This window comes from Erpetoichthys calabaricus, chromosome 2, assembly GCF_900747795.2.
Source record: "Erpetoichthys calabaricus chromosome 2, fErpCal1.3, whole genome shotgun sequence".
NCBI lineage: Eukaryota > Metazoa > Chordata > Cladistia > Polypteriformes > Polypteridae > Erpetoichthys > Erpetoichthys calabaricus.
Genome location: NC_041395.2, coordinates 171,483,303 through 171,497,789, shown reverse-complemented (window position 1 = coordinate 171,497,789; position 14,487 = coordinate 171,483,303). Strand labels below are relative to the sequence as shown.

General features: G+C 43.6%; 1 protein-coding gene across 1 annotated transcript in view; it reads left to right on the top strand.

Moving 5' to 3' along the window:
• The window catches only part of LOC114646545 (alanine--glyoxylate aminotransferase-like), a 79,548-nt gene continuing 65,061 nt past the window's right edge, over positions 1-14,487 (top strand). The window contains exon 1 of the mRNA XM_028794775.2: positions 1-517. Within this exon, the coding sequence (XP_028650608.1) occupies positions 248-517 (270 nt within the window). The 5' untranslated portion in view covers positions 1-247. The remainder of the gene's footprint in view (positions 518-14,487) is intronic.

The window sequence follows — 14,487 nt, the reverse complement described above, 5'->3', positions numbered from 1 at the left end:
GTCAGTTGTTTAAAGATTTAGCTCTTGCGACCCTCCTGCCCTGTAGCTCGAGGGAATGACTCTGTCCTAACTTGTTTTTGGATTTTTTTTTTTTTTTGTGTCACTTAAAAGATTATCTTCTGGGTGGAGGTTAATGTACTAGAAGTCAAAGAACTTCCATCTTCAAAGAATTTCTGAAAAAGAGATATTTCAACAATCTCTGTTTGAGTCTGGAGGTCAGTTCTGTTTGTGAAGAATCACCCTTACGATGCAGCGGACTCTGATGTGTAGAGCCGTACTTGTGGCTCAGCAGGTTTATGCAGAGAGCTCCGTGCCGGTCCAGACATTAGCGGCCTTCAGACAAAAAGGCAATCGCACAATGTCCTCTTTTTCTGTTCCTGTACCAAGTTGCCTCCTTCAGCCCCTGAAGGTCCCTGACCGCCTTTTACTGGGACCAGGACCTTCCAATGTTCCTCCACGGATCCTGTCAGCTGGTGGTAGAGCCATTATTGGACACATGCACAAGGAAATGTTTGAGGTAAGATTGCTTCATCCTGTCTGCTAGTGTAAATCTGGTGATGGGTTATTTATAAATAATTTCAACAATATATCTCTTCTTTCAAGTCTTCATTTACAGTCATTGTTTATCTGCTGAGCAGAATATTGAACCAAAAGATGACATATTCATTTGCAATATCCGAGTAATGCAAAATACAATAAGAAAGGTTTATATAGGTTTACACGTAGATGGAATCTCTCTTTATTTTTCATCTATCTAATCTATCTATCTCCTTTGTGAAAGGTTGCTGCCTCGAGAAACTGCAGCATTAAACTACATTATTGGATATATTGATGCGAAAAACTCATGATTGGTTTACATACCATATATATGTATATACAGATATCTATATTTTGGGCTGGCAGAGTAGGGTAGAGTTTAGAACAGAACACACATTCCAGGAGCTGTGACTGACCAATTCCAATTACTTCACCATGAGTTAGTATGGGAGTTGTTTCTAAGCTTTTTTTTCTGCCATGTTCTCCATTTCTACTTTATAGACTTTTGCCCATTGTACTATATTCACTTTGTAATGAAAACATCCTGAAGCACTGGTTCAATCTGCATGAAAACTGGGATGGGAGAGTATCACATATGCCAATGATTAGGTGTGCTTGTCTGATACACTTACTGTTACCACTAGATGATGGCACATTAGTAGTGTGAGAAAGTCTTTGGATTGTGATGATTCAAAAGGCCTGTGCTTGTTGCTAATAGCACATTCAAAACGCTTTGATGATACATTTGTCAGTCATGCACTTACAATTTTTTTTAGCATGACATTTAAAAAATGACATTCCTTTGGTTTGCAGTTTTATTTTTTTTTTTTTGTATGAAATGTAACTAATTGTCTCAAGTATGCTTATTCCAATAAGCTCTAGAAGATCTTTCCAGCCATGTATTAATATCAGAAAACCTCTTCATCTGACAATACTGGGTTAAATTGCTAGTTGCGAGGTGAGTAAGATGTTCTTGCTATTCTCAGTTCTAGGATATATGGAACAAGGTTAGAAATAGCAATGATGTCATATAAAACTTGATGAAGGATAACAAATTATTACCAATGCAGAGGTAATTTTTTTGCATTGAACAGAAAAAAAAAATATTTAAGTAGACAAGATTTTGGGGGAAAATAAATAAATAAATGAATGTTCAGTTTTTGTTGCGGTTGATGATAAACGATCTAAAGCAGGGATATACAAGAAATGTCCAGTCGTTATAAGACTGTAGTTATAGATATTGGGACTCAAGGGAAAAGCAATTTATTTAAATTCTAATAATCCTCTTTTAGAATAACTAATTCTAATAACTCTCTTTTAGAAAATAGAGTCCTTCAGAATCAGAAATTACCTCAGAGCCCTAAAAAATTGTTTTATATAACAGGATTTCTACTCATGCCGTTTTACTGCTGTAATTTGAATTAAATACCCCTTCAATCCATCATTTCCTCAACCTATGTTGATCTTTAATATTTACATTTATGTTCTGTAAGAAGGCTACAGTAATTCTGATTTCATTGAGTTAATATCTGCAAACACTTTTCAATTCATGATCGAGACTCTTGGAATTCCACTTACTATAAATGGTCACAGATTTCCACTTTTTGTTTTTTTATATATTACTAGCCAACCTGCGGCGTAGCATACGCTGCATAATCAGGCCGCTTTTTTAATGATTTTTAAGCACAGGGAAAAAATGAACATTTGAAAAATCCGTAATTTAATAAACCACCAAGAAAAGTAACATTGTAACAATGCACGGTACGAACCAACATACAATTGTCCATGACTGAAAACTGGAGGACCGCCGTCGCGACTTCTCCTCCTGTTCAGGCTCGTCGGGCGCGGAGGATGGAATGGGAGGAGAGGGGAAGGACGCCCATTCTGCCCCCTCCGTCATGCTAGTCTGCTGATTTCTCGTTCAGTATGCACTGCCTGCTCACGTGCCCGCCCCCAACTCGTCACCTGAGTCGTTTTCGTCTTTGCACAGTCTACTTGCACCTGTAAGTCACGTTGACTGTTCATTTTCCAAACAGCGCCTCATTTGGTTTTGTCTCTGGTACAGTCCAAATGCACCTCTGCGCCACGTAGACTTTTCATTGTTCTTTGCGGTTCTGGCTGCTTTTCTATATATAATCCACCAAGTCACCTGACCAAGGAAGTACCGAGGGTGTGGGGGGGTGTACAAAGGGCAGGGACGTAATCAGTGCGAGCGTATGACCTGTACTTACTGGGAATTCCTCGTTCGTGGGGAACAATTGCAAGCCCCAGTTTCCAGCACGAATGGGGTTCAATGGCTTACCCATGCCTCTCTGCGCCAGGTAGACACATGTTGATCCATTCAGTGTAGCGTGCGTGCAGTTACCTGATGCAGGAATCTGTATAACATTGAAAGAAGTGTTGTTTCCATGAAATACATTTGAAGAGGTGGCAATGGCAGGCAAATGAACAGTCAATGTGGGTCACAGCTGGATTGACGCCGTGTTTTGTGTCACCCGACCATGGTAGTAGCTTTGGGTGAACAAAGGGCAGGGACGTAATCAGTGCGAGCGTATGACCCGCACTTACTGGGAATTCCTCGTTCGTGGGGAACAAATGCAAGCCCCGGTTGATCCATTCAGTGTAGCGTGCGTGCAGTAGGGACATCCAAGGGCATCACAGACCTGTTAATGCTCAATCTCCTGCATAATTATTTATTGAATGCTAAACACTTCCAGAAAGACACAGTTGTCTAAAACGGGTTGGTCTGAGGATACAACAGTAAGTGAATGAAAAGATGGAACTCTGGAGAGAGCAAAATACAACACAATAGTGAACCCGCGGCACAACAAACGCCGCATAATTATTTATTGATGGTTGAACACTTCTGGAAAGACACAATTGTCTAAAAGGGGAGGGTTTGAGGATACAACAGAAAGTGAATGAAAAGATGGAACTCTGGAGAGAGCAACATACAATTGTCCATGAGTGAAGACTGGTTTTGGCAGATACAGGCATATCTTTTTGAAAGTTTGTCCCTGTGCCTTATTAATTGTCATCGCAAATGCCAATCTAACAGGAAATTGTCTTCGGGTAAAATTAAAAGGCAAATTTGAATCTGACGGGGTCAGGCATATCAGGGGAATAAGGACAGTTTGTGAGGTAGCAGATGTGATAGTTTTACACTCCAGTACATTGCGGTGAATGGTGGTAACAGACAGTCTAGTGCCATTACAAAGACCTTTTGCAGGCAGAAGGTTTCTGAGTAGCATGATGACGGATCCAATTTTAATTTTGAGTTTATTTGGAGGCATGCCAGTAGGAGTAAGACTATTAAGAAATTCCTCTGGGAATGAAAGTTGATCTGCAGGATCATCTGTAACGATGGAGTCCACGCTTGTGAAAGTCACCTCATTGTTAGGGATATGTTTTAGCACTTGTTCATTAAGGTATAGCGAGTCTTCGTTGGTGACGCTTAATATAGCTCGCGTGCTGAGTTGTTCCAGAGTGACAGTTGAGAAGTCGATGTCGCCATACAGTTGTTGAACGGGATCAGAATCCTGGCATTCGTATCTGGGATGCCTCTGAAAGTGTATCATGCCATATCTTGTCGTCTTTAAGAAGACCTAATTCTTGGCAAGCTTCTTTAAAAGTGTCACATTCTACACCATTGACTGTTCGTAGATGGTGAAAACTTGTGACACCCACAGAACGGGTAAGGAGAAGTCTGAGGTAATAACGTTCGGTGTCGTTAATGGCAACAACAGGCATTCTACCGATCACTTTTGTGCCTCCTCTGATTCTCTTTTTCCATTTTCCAGAGGATTTTTGAAATGTGTAATGTTGTGGAACATCAGTGTAATGTAACTCTACAGCTTCAGGATCTGTTTTGTTGAGTTCAAACCATGCTAACAGCATAGTGTTTTTGTGGGTGTGTCTTTGGAGCGCTTGTTCCTCGTGACCCTCATGAAAAAAGATGATCTGTTGTTCCAGCAAATGAACTGGTAATCTGGTAATGACGTGAGATTTTTCTGAAAGACTGTACTTGTTCAAACGCCACATAGCCTCAGGAGCACTAACATACCTACCGTCAAGGAAAGTCTGTATTTCGTCATGTTGAAAAATATCATCGGCTGGCTCTGTGTGAAGTGCAATTGATGCAGCGTCGTGTCCTTTGTACACATACTTATAAATGTGTATAAAGTATCAATGTATCAAGTATAAAGATACTTGATACATTGAATGGACACGCAAACTTCAACGTTAATATGAGCATTGAATTTCTGAGAAAGCCACGGATTGTAACTGTAACTATCCAACAGTTGTCGATATCGTATTTGCCAACAACGGCAGTTCTCCCTTGTCTTCGGTGGTATATGGGGTATCCTTGTGTGTTTTCTTGAGTCTCTGCATTGAAGTCTTTCGGGAAATTTTTGGTACACGTGCCGTCTTTCATGCAAGGTGATTTGGCGTTGAGCGTGCCACATGGGCCATGCTCCATGCATTTGGTGACAATTTGGAAAAGTCGAGGGTGTATTTCAGGATTTGGAAGCTCAGCGCAGACATATTTGTCTATATCATCTTTGGTCCTTATTTTGGATTGTGAGTCAAGTGTAAGTAAAATATGGCAATGAGGCAATCCTCGTTTTTGGAATTCAATGATGAAGATGTAAGCGAGAACATTGCCGAAAATATTCTTTTCCAGAATATCTGTTAGAAAATGTCGCAGTTTGATATGAAAGACGCGAGCAACGATGTAGGGTCTGTGTTCTATTTGCTCATGATAGGAAATGGCGTTGCAGATTTCCGGCCAAGCAGGATTGCAGGTGAAGGTTAAAAATAAGTCAGGCTTTACACATTTGCGGACAATTGCCATCACGTCTTGGTAGTTCTATTGCATGTACCTTGGACTGCCTTGAAAGGTAGAGGGAAGAATGATCAATTGTCCAGGGCGGAGGTCATGGTGATGTGCTTTCGCAGTGACAGCATCCATAAGTCCCCTGTATTGCTCTACACACAAATCTTGTTGATGTGACCGAAGGTAATGTAAACGCGCGCCTTCTGTTCTGACATATGCATCGACGATGTATTGCTGGAAGAGTTTGCCACTGGAATGCAAGACACTAAATAAAGATCTCATGGCAAGCCTGAAAGCATAAAATTGGAGCTGTGTGACTTGCGTTCTTTTCATGGTTTGCTTTTCCTCAACATGGGTCAATTGTATGTGCCAGCCTGGATCTCCGTAAGGGAATAGCAGTGGATAAACCATGGGGTCACAGTTCATATTGAGAACATCTCCCCTTGGATATATGCAAAGATACAAAGATAGCAGCAACATCAGTTTGACAGGACGGGGCGTTATACCTTCTCATATCCAGACCTGGATTTTCCATGAACACCATTCGTACAGCAGTAACAGGGTTACTGTGAGTGATAATGTCATGCATTTGCATGTAAGACTTTGCGAAGGGATTAACCTGTCGTATCATGTTGTCTAGTTGAAGCAACAAAATGTCACTGCAAGCGCTATTACATTCCTTTTGCAAACGTTGACTGGTAGCCTCAGCAGAATCGAAGATATATAGCTGACCGTATTGTGGTGACGTGTCAGGATTGGTATATAAAGGAGAGACCTGGTGATAAATTTGACCGTGGATTCTGAAAGCATACGGTCCTTGTCTAGATGGTTGAGCGATGTGTGCGCCCATTGACACGAAAGCTAAAGCAGAGTTGTATTCCCTGATATGATCGGACCTGGACAATTTCGGGACAGCGGGTTCTTGCCAGTCAAGAGGTCTTCTAAAAAAAGAGGGGGTTTGGATAGCGGTGGCAAAGACACCTTGCCGGCATGACAACACTTACTGTAATGTCCGGATTTGTTGACCACTGCTGGCCAATGAAGAGCATTGCAAGAAGCACATAGCGCGGTAGGTAGGCCAATGTTATGTTCTTGGACGTGAATGGCGGTATTTTCTTGAAAAGCTGCAGAAAACTGAATGCGATGTTTGTGCATGAACGATTTAGTGCTGTGTTGACACTGAAGGGAATTGGAATGAGTTGTGTCGAAGCATTGCTGACAATGTTCACATTGCATAATTCGTTCAGTGGAGTGTGTTTTTAAATGCATGTTGAGATATCTCTGCACTTGGAACGTTTTTGAACAAATCGTGCATTGAAAGATCTGTTTGGAATGAGTTTGTTCAGTGGAGTGGGTGTTTAAATGTACTTTGAGAGATTTCTGGCGCGTGAAGGTTTTGGAACAGTGTTGACACTGAAAAGAATTCATTAGGGAATGTGTTTTGAGATGGTTAGTAAGGTAATTGCGTGCGTGAAAGTGTTTGTCGCAAATTTTGCATACAAATGTTTGTGTTGAATGGATCTGCATATGGTTGTGGAGATCCATCTCGTCTGTGAAGTCCTCGTTACAAAATGTGCAATTGAAGGTGAGAGTGGAATGAGTTCGTGTTTCTTGAGAGCGCAAGTTGTTTTGAAGCATTTCTGGCAATGTTCACATTGCATCATTCAGTTAGTGTTGTGTTTTTTTAAATGTGTGTTCAGATATCTCTGCACTCGGAAGCTTTTGGAACAAAAGGTGCATTGAAAGTCCTGCGTGGAAAGCGTGTGTTCAGGGGAGTGTGTCTTGAAATGTTTTTCAGGAAGAGGAGAGTGGGCAGGTGACGTCACATTAGTGTGGCGAGCAAGTGGGTGTGCACCCTGTGTGCACATACCGACAGTGTCAAAAGATGTCACCAGAAGGTTATCACGTGTGTATTTGAGAGGCATGAGAACCTCGTAATGCCCATGATCCAAAGGACCGCTAAAGAGCAGGGATATGGAGAGACGTTGGGCCGGATTGTATGAGGACGTTCTTGGAAGTAAATGCTGATAGTAGCTGGAAGGATTTGGGACATTGCCACAATTTCTGCCTCGCCACCATAGACTCCGGACATATTCATGTAGTCAGCGTATTGTTGAGCAGACTGTATAACAATGCCTCTGTGACTAACAACAACGGACACCACGTCGCCGAAGTTATCCCAATGTTGGCAAACAAAGCCAATAGCCATGTTGTGAAGTTTGAGAGCAACAGTTTCGTCAATGATATTTTTCCAAAAAAAACCCGACTGATAGAAACAAACAGTTACCTGATGCAGGAATTTCTATAACATTGAAAGAAGTGTTGTTTCCATGAAATACATTTGAAGCGGTAGCCATGGAGGGCAAAAGAACAGTCAACGTGGCTCACAGCTGGATTTGGACCGCAGCACAGACCAAAGCGAGTATGTGTTTGATGAGCTGTTCGAGTTGGCGGGCAGTGCTCTGAGGTGCGTTCCCGATCACATGGGAGGAGGGATAGAGTTTTTGGGCGGGGCTTCGTTGTTCCTTTCCCATGGTTTTCGATGGTGGACGCGGTTGGTGTTGTAACCGAAAAGAATAATGAGAAGTCAACGTGGCTCAGAGGTGCATGTGGACTCCTAGCACAGACGAAAGCGACTTACTGGGTGGTTGGTGAGTTTTTGCGTCCGGGCACATGAGCAGGCAGTGTGAATGCCTAGAGAGCGAGGGTGGACACGGGCCAGGGAATAAGGAGTGTTGGTGGGCGGGGAAACGTCTTCCGTGTTCCTGCAGGACCATCTAAGAAGACGCATGTTTGTCGCGGATGCGAATTGCTGTATGTAGTGTGTAAAACAGTTTGCGATGGTGCACGCGGCCGTGCGTCGTAACCGAAAAGTCAACGTGGTTCAGAGGTGCATGTGGACTGTAGCCCAGACGAACATAAATGACGGCGTGTTTTCCGAGGCGTCGTGTCCAAGTTGGTGGGCGTGGCTCTGTGAGTTGTCGTCGTATCCAATGGTCTTAGAGTTGGTGGGCGTGGCTATCTTGTGTGCTTTCCATGGGTGGCTACTTGTCGGCGGTGCGTGCTTTCCATGGGTGGCTGCGTGCTTTCCATGGGTGGCTACTTGTCGGTGGCTTAGTGAATTATATATATAGACTAGCAAAATACCCGCGCTTCGCAGCGGAGAAGTAGTGTATTAAAGAGGTTATGTAACCATATATATACATATACATATATACACATATCTACATATACATATATATATATATATATATATATATATATATATAATATATATATATATATATATATATATATATATATACATATACAAATTTACATATATATATATATATATATAGTGTATATATACATATCTACTTATTGGCTCCTGTATTTAGGATATAGTGGGTTGGATAATGGATGGATGGACATCTGTATGCATAGCCCTATTTGCCCGTTTTCGTTTTTTTTCTTTCTTCAGTAATATTTCAGTAAACCCGGAGCTTGTCAGTTCAAATCCTGGTACTGACACCACTGTGTGACCCTGAGGAAGTCACTTCACCTGCCTGTGCTGCAAAAAACAAAAGTAATGTAACAAATTGTACCTCAGATGTTGCAAGTTGCTGGAATAAAGGCATAAGTAAAATAGATAAATATGTATTATCCACATAGGAACTATTAATTTATTTTCAGTTAAGTCATCTGCAGCAAACCTTTATAAATGAGGGTTTCTCCTTTTTAGATAGTGCAAACTGTTTCTTCTTCATTGAGGTTTTCTCTTGGAGAGCTTTTTTCATTTCATTGAAAATTAAAGCAGCAGCTGCCAAAATATGTAGCTTTCTTATTAATTTTTCAACATTGTGTAAAAAAAATTTATAAAGTAACATAAAAGGTTTAAATACTGGTTATCCTTTTACACTAAAATATTACTAAAGAGATACAAAAAAAGTAAAATGCATATGTTCTTTTTCTTTAAGGAGATTAAATATTACTGAAGAAAGAAAAAAAAAAAACTAAAACAGCCAAATGGGGCTATGCATATGAATTTAAAAGGTTTAAATAAAACAGAAATATACACCTTTATTTTTACTTCCTTAACATGTGGAGGGTGTATCCTGTAGCAAAGCCCTAACTTTTTTCGTGAAAGCCCGTTTCAGTCAATAAGTCTTAAAAACAGGTGTAAAGATATTGACAATAAGCTAAGCAAACCCACCAAGACATGGAATCGTTTAAATCGAGTATCATTACATCTTCCTTTCTTAAAGAGAAGTAAGGCAGTACTTATAAGCTTACATATATATATAGACATACATACATATATATCTATATATATCTATATTAAGGATCAGTTTTTTTGTGAAGCAGCCTTAACACAGCTTTTCCGCTGTTTTATAAATGAACGCTAAGGAAGGAGCCTTTTTATTAAATGCAAGGGTTCTTCGCTTTTTTTTTGTTTCTTTTTTACGATTGTTATAGTTCTGTTTGCATACAACGTTGTCAGTTCAGCACTCCGGTTGTAATATGACCAAGCCATGCAAGCACACTCTTGAGAATGCAACGTATAGTTGTACAGGAGAAAAGCAATCTTGCCTGAAGTCAATGGCAACCTTTTGTAGGTCTATGAACTTAATTTAAACTTTAGGTTTACACGGTGCTTTCTTTCCGAAGTACCTGCACTCATGAATATGTCTGTATGCGTCAGTCGCTCAAATCCCCGCTCTTCGCACCAGCGAAGTACTGCTTTTAAATTTTTATTAAGAAGAAAAGAAAACCTTTTTAAATTGAGAGAAAATATACTAATAACAATTTGTTAAGGATCTGTTTTTTTGTGAAGCTGCCTTTACTCGAGTGATCACTTCGAGCTGACTTGCTGGCTAACCATAAGCGTTACCTGGTAGGTAACCACCCATACAATCAGATTGTGAATCAGACTACGAATGCCGTGAATGTAATTACCCCGATCTACATGCTGTCAAATAAACGAACCACACGCCGTGGCGCAATTTTAGGGGCTTCGTCTCTAGCGCTGACATCCGAGGTTCGATTCCCGTAAGGGAGTGAAGTGAGCGCTTCGCACCAGCAAAGTACTGCTTTTAAATTTTTATTAAGAAGAAAAGAAAACCTTTTTAAATTAAGTCTTAAAAAGAGCTGTAAAGATATTGACAATAAGCTATGCAAACCCACCAAGACATACAATCGTTTAAATCAAGGCGCGAGTCGAAAAACACCATCCCATAATATTAGTTAACGATTAACACATTTCTATATGTATTGTTAGCATACAATACAACTGATAATATGTTGCGCTTATTTATCTGGTTTACCAACATTTTTGCTTGTTTAACGGCTGAAATCCAACGTGGTTTGTGCCCTTCAGAATGAAAACAGTTTGCATTTATCTTTTTAATAAAAGGCGAGCTTTTAAGCTTGAGAAATCACCCCGTAAATGCACACGTTTAATTGCACATGTGTTAATATGTATGCTTACATGAACTTAAAAGGTTTAAATAAAACAGAAATATATACCTTTTATTTTTACTTCCTTAACTTGTGGAGGGTGTATCCTGTAGCAAAGCCCTAACTTTTTTCGTGAAAGCCTGTTTCAGTCAATAAGTTTTAAAAACAGGTGTAAAGATATTGACAATAAGCTACGCAAACCCACCAAGACATGGAATCGTTTAAATCAAGGCGCGAGTCAAAAAACACCATCCCATACTATTACTTAACGATTAAGACATTTCTATATGTATTGTAAGCATACAATACAACTGATAATATGTTGCGCTTATTTATCTGGTGTACCGACATTTTTGCGCATTTAACGGCTGAAATCTAACGTGGTTTGTGCCCTTCAGAATGAAAACCGCATTTACCTTTTTAATAAAAGGCGAGCTTTTAAGCCTGAGAAATCACCCTGTAAATGCACACGTTTAATTGCACATGTGTTAATATGTATGCTTACACAGTATTAAAAGACACTCAAAAATTAATGTCATTTACCTTCGTTCCTGCGTTTGACTCGTGCTGTAAATCTCTTCCTTGTTTTTAGTTCACGTGATTACGTAGGAGGAGTGATGACGCGATACGTGACTCCGCCTCCTCCATTAGAGTATATGGACAAAAAACAGGTTCCAGTTATGACCATTACGCGTAGAATTTCGAAATGAAACCTGACTAACTTTTGTAAGTAAGCTGTAAGGAATGAGCCTGCCAAATTTCAGCCTTCCACCTACACGGGAAGTTGGAGAATTAGTGATGAGTGAGTCAGTCAGTCAGTCAGTCAGTCAGTGAGGGCTTTGCCTCTTATTAATTAGTATAGATACTGTATATCAATGGCTCCTGACAGGCTAGAGTAACAACATCATTATGAGAGGTGGTATGCTCTATTGACCAAGAACTTGCACAGACCATGGACTAAGAACCCATCCATCCATCCATCCATCCATCCTCTTCCGCTTATCTGAGGTCGGGTCGAGGGGGCAGCATCTTGAGCAGAGATGCCCAGACTTCCCTCTCCCCGGCCACTTCTTCTAGCTCTTCCGGGAGAATCCCAAGGCATTCCCAGGCCAGCCGAGAGACATAGTCCCTCCAGCGTGTCCTGAGTCTTCCCCGGGGCCTCCTCCCGGTTAGATGTGCCCGGAACACCTCACCAGGGAGGCGTCCAGGAGGCATCCTGATCATCCTTTTTCACCACGACAGACCGATGCAGAGCCCGCATTACTGCAGATGCCGCACCGATCCGCCTGTCAATCTCACGCTCCATTCTTCCCTCACTCGTGAACAAGACCCCGAGATACTTGAACTCCTCCACTGGGGGCAGGATCTCGCTACCAACCCTGAGAGGGCACTCCACCCTTTTCCGGCTGAGGACCATGGTCTCGGATTTGGAGGTGCTGATTCCCATCCCAGCCGCTTCACACTCGGCTGTGAACTGATCCAGAGAGAGCTGAAGATCACGGCCTGATGAAGCAAACAGGACAACATCATCTGCAAAAAGCAGTGACCCAATCCTGAGTCCACCAAACCGGACCACCTCAACGCCCTGGCTGCGCCTAGAAATTCTGTCCATAAAAGTTATGAACAGAATCGGTGACAAAGGGCAGCCCTGGCGGAGTCCAACTCTCACTGGAAATGGGTTCGACTTACTGCCGGCAATGCGGACCAAGCTCTGGCACCGATCGTACAGGGACCGACCAGCCCTTATCAGGGGGTCTGGTACCCCATACTCTCAGAGTACCCCCCACAGGATTCCCCGAGGGACACGGTCGAATGCCTTTTCCAAGTCCACAAAACACATGTAGACTGGTTGGGCAAACTCCCATGCACCCTCCAGGACCCTGCTAAGGGTGTAGAGCTGGTCCACTGTTCCGCGACCAGGACGAAAACCACACTGTTCCTCCTGAATCCGAGGCTCGACTATCCGACGGACCCTCCTCTCCAGGACCCCCGAATAGACTTTTCCAGGGAGGCTGAGGAGTGTGATCCCTCTGTAGTTGGAACACACCCTCTGGTCCCCTTTCTTACAGAGGGGGACCACCACCCTGGTCTGCCAATCCAGAGGCACTGTCCCTGATGTCCATGCGATGTTGCAGAGGCGTGACAACCAAGACAGTCCTACAACTTCCAGAGCCTTGAGGAACTCCGGGCGTATCTCATCCAACCCCGGGGCCCTGCCACCAAGGAGTTTTTTGACCACCTTGGTGACCTCAGTCTCAGAGATGGGGGAGTCCACCTCTGAGTCCCCAGACTCTGCTTCCACATTGGAAGGCATGTTAGTGGGATTGAGGAGGTCTTCGAAGTACTCCCCCGACCGACCCACAACGTCCCGAGTCGAGGTCAGCAGCGCACCATCACCACCATATACAGTGTTGACACTGCACTGCTTCCCCCTCCTGAGACGCCGGACGGTGGACCAGAATCTCCTCGAAGCCGTCCGAAAGTCGTTCTCCATGGCCTCCCCAAACTCCTCCCACGCCCGAGTTTTTGCCTCAGCAACCACCAAAGCCGCATTCCGCTTGGCCTGCCGGTACCTATCAGCTGCCTCCAGAGTCCCACAGGACAAAAGGGTCCTGTAGGACTCCTTCTTCAGCTTGACGGCATCCCTCACCGCCGGTGTCCACCAGTGGGTTCGGGGATTGCCGCCACGACAGGCACCGACCACCTTACGGCCACAGCTCCGGTCAGCTGCCTCAACCATAGAGGCACGGAACATGGCCCATTCGGACTCAATGTCCCCCACCTCCCTCGGGATGTGGTCGAAGTTCTGCCGGAGGTGGGAGTTGAAGCTACTTCTGACAGGGGGCTCTGCCAGACGTTCCCAGCAGACCCTCACAACACGTTTGGGCCTACCAGGCCTGACCGGCATCCTCCCCCACCATCGAAGCCAACTCACCACCAGGTGGTCATCAGTTGACAGCTCCACCCCTCTCTTCACCCGAGTGTCCAAGACATGTGGCCGCAAGTCCGACGACACGACCACAAAGTCAATCATCGAACTGAGGCCTAGGGTGTCCTGGTGCCAAGTGCACATATGAACACCCCTATGCTTGAACATGGTGTTTGTTATGGACAATCCGTGATGAGCACAGAAGTCCAATAACAAAACACCGCTCGGGTTCAGATCGGGGGGGCCATTCCTCCCAATCACGCCCTTCCAGGTCTCACTGTCTTTGCCCACGTGAGCATTGAAGTCTCCCAGCAGAACGAGGGAGTCCCCCTCTAGCACATCCTCCAGGGACTCCAAAAAGGGTGGGTACTCCGAACTGCTGTTCGGTGCATATGCACAAACAACATTTAGGACCCGTCTCCCCACCCAAAGGCGGAGGGAGGCTACCCTCTCGTCTACCAGGGTAAACCCCAATGAACAGGCTCCAAGTTGGGGGGCAATAAGTATACCCACACCCGCTCGGCGCCACTCACTGGGGGCAACTCCAGCCCCTCTCAAGGAGATTGGTTCCAGAGTCCAAGCTGTGCGTCGAGGTGAGCCCGACTATATCTAGCCGGAACCTCTCGACCTCGCACACTAGCTCAGGCTCCTTCCCCTTCAGAGAGGTGACATTCCACGTCCCAAGAGCCAGATACTGTAGCCAAGGTCCCCGCCTTCGGCCACCACCCAACTCACACTGCACCTG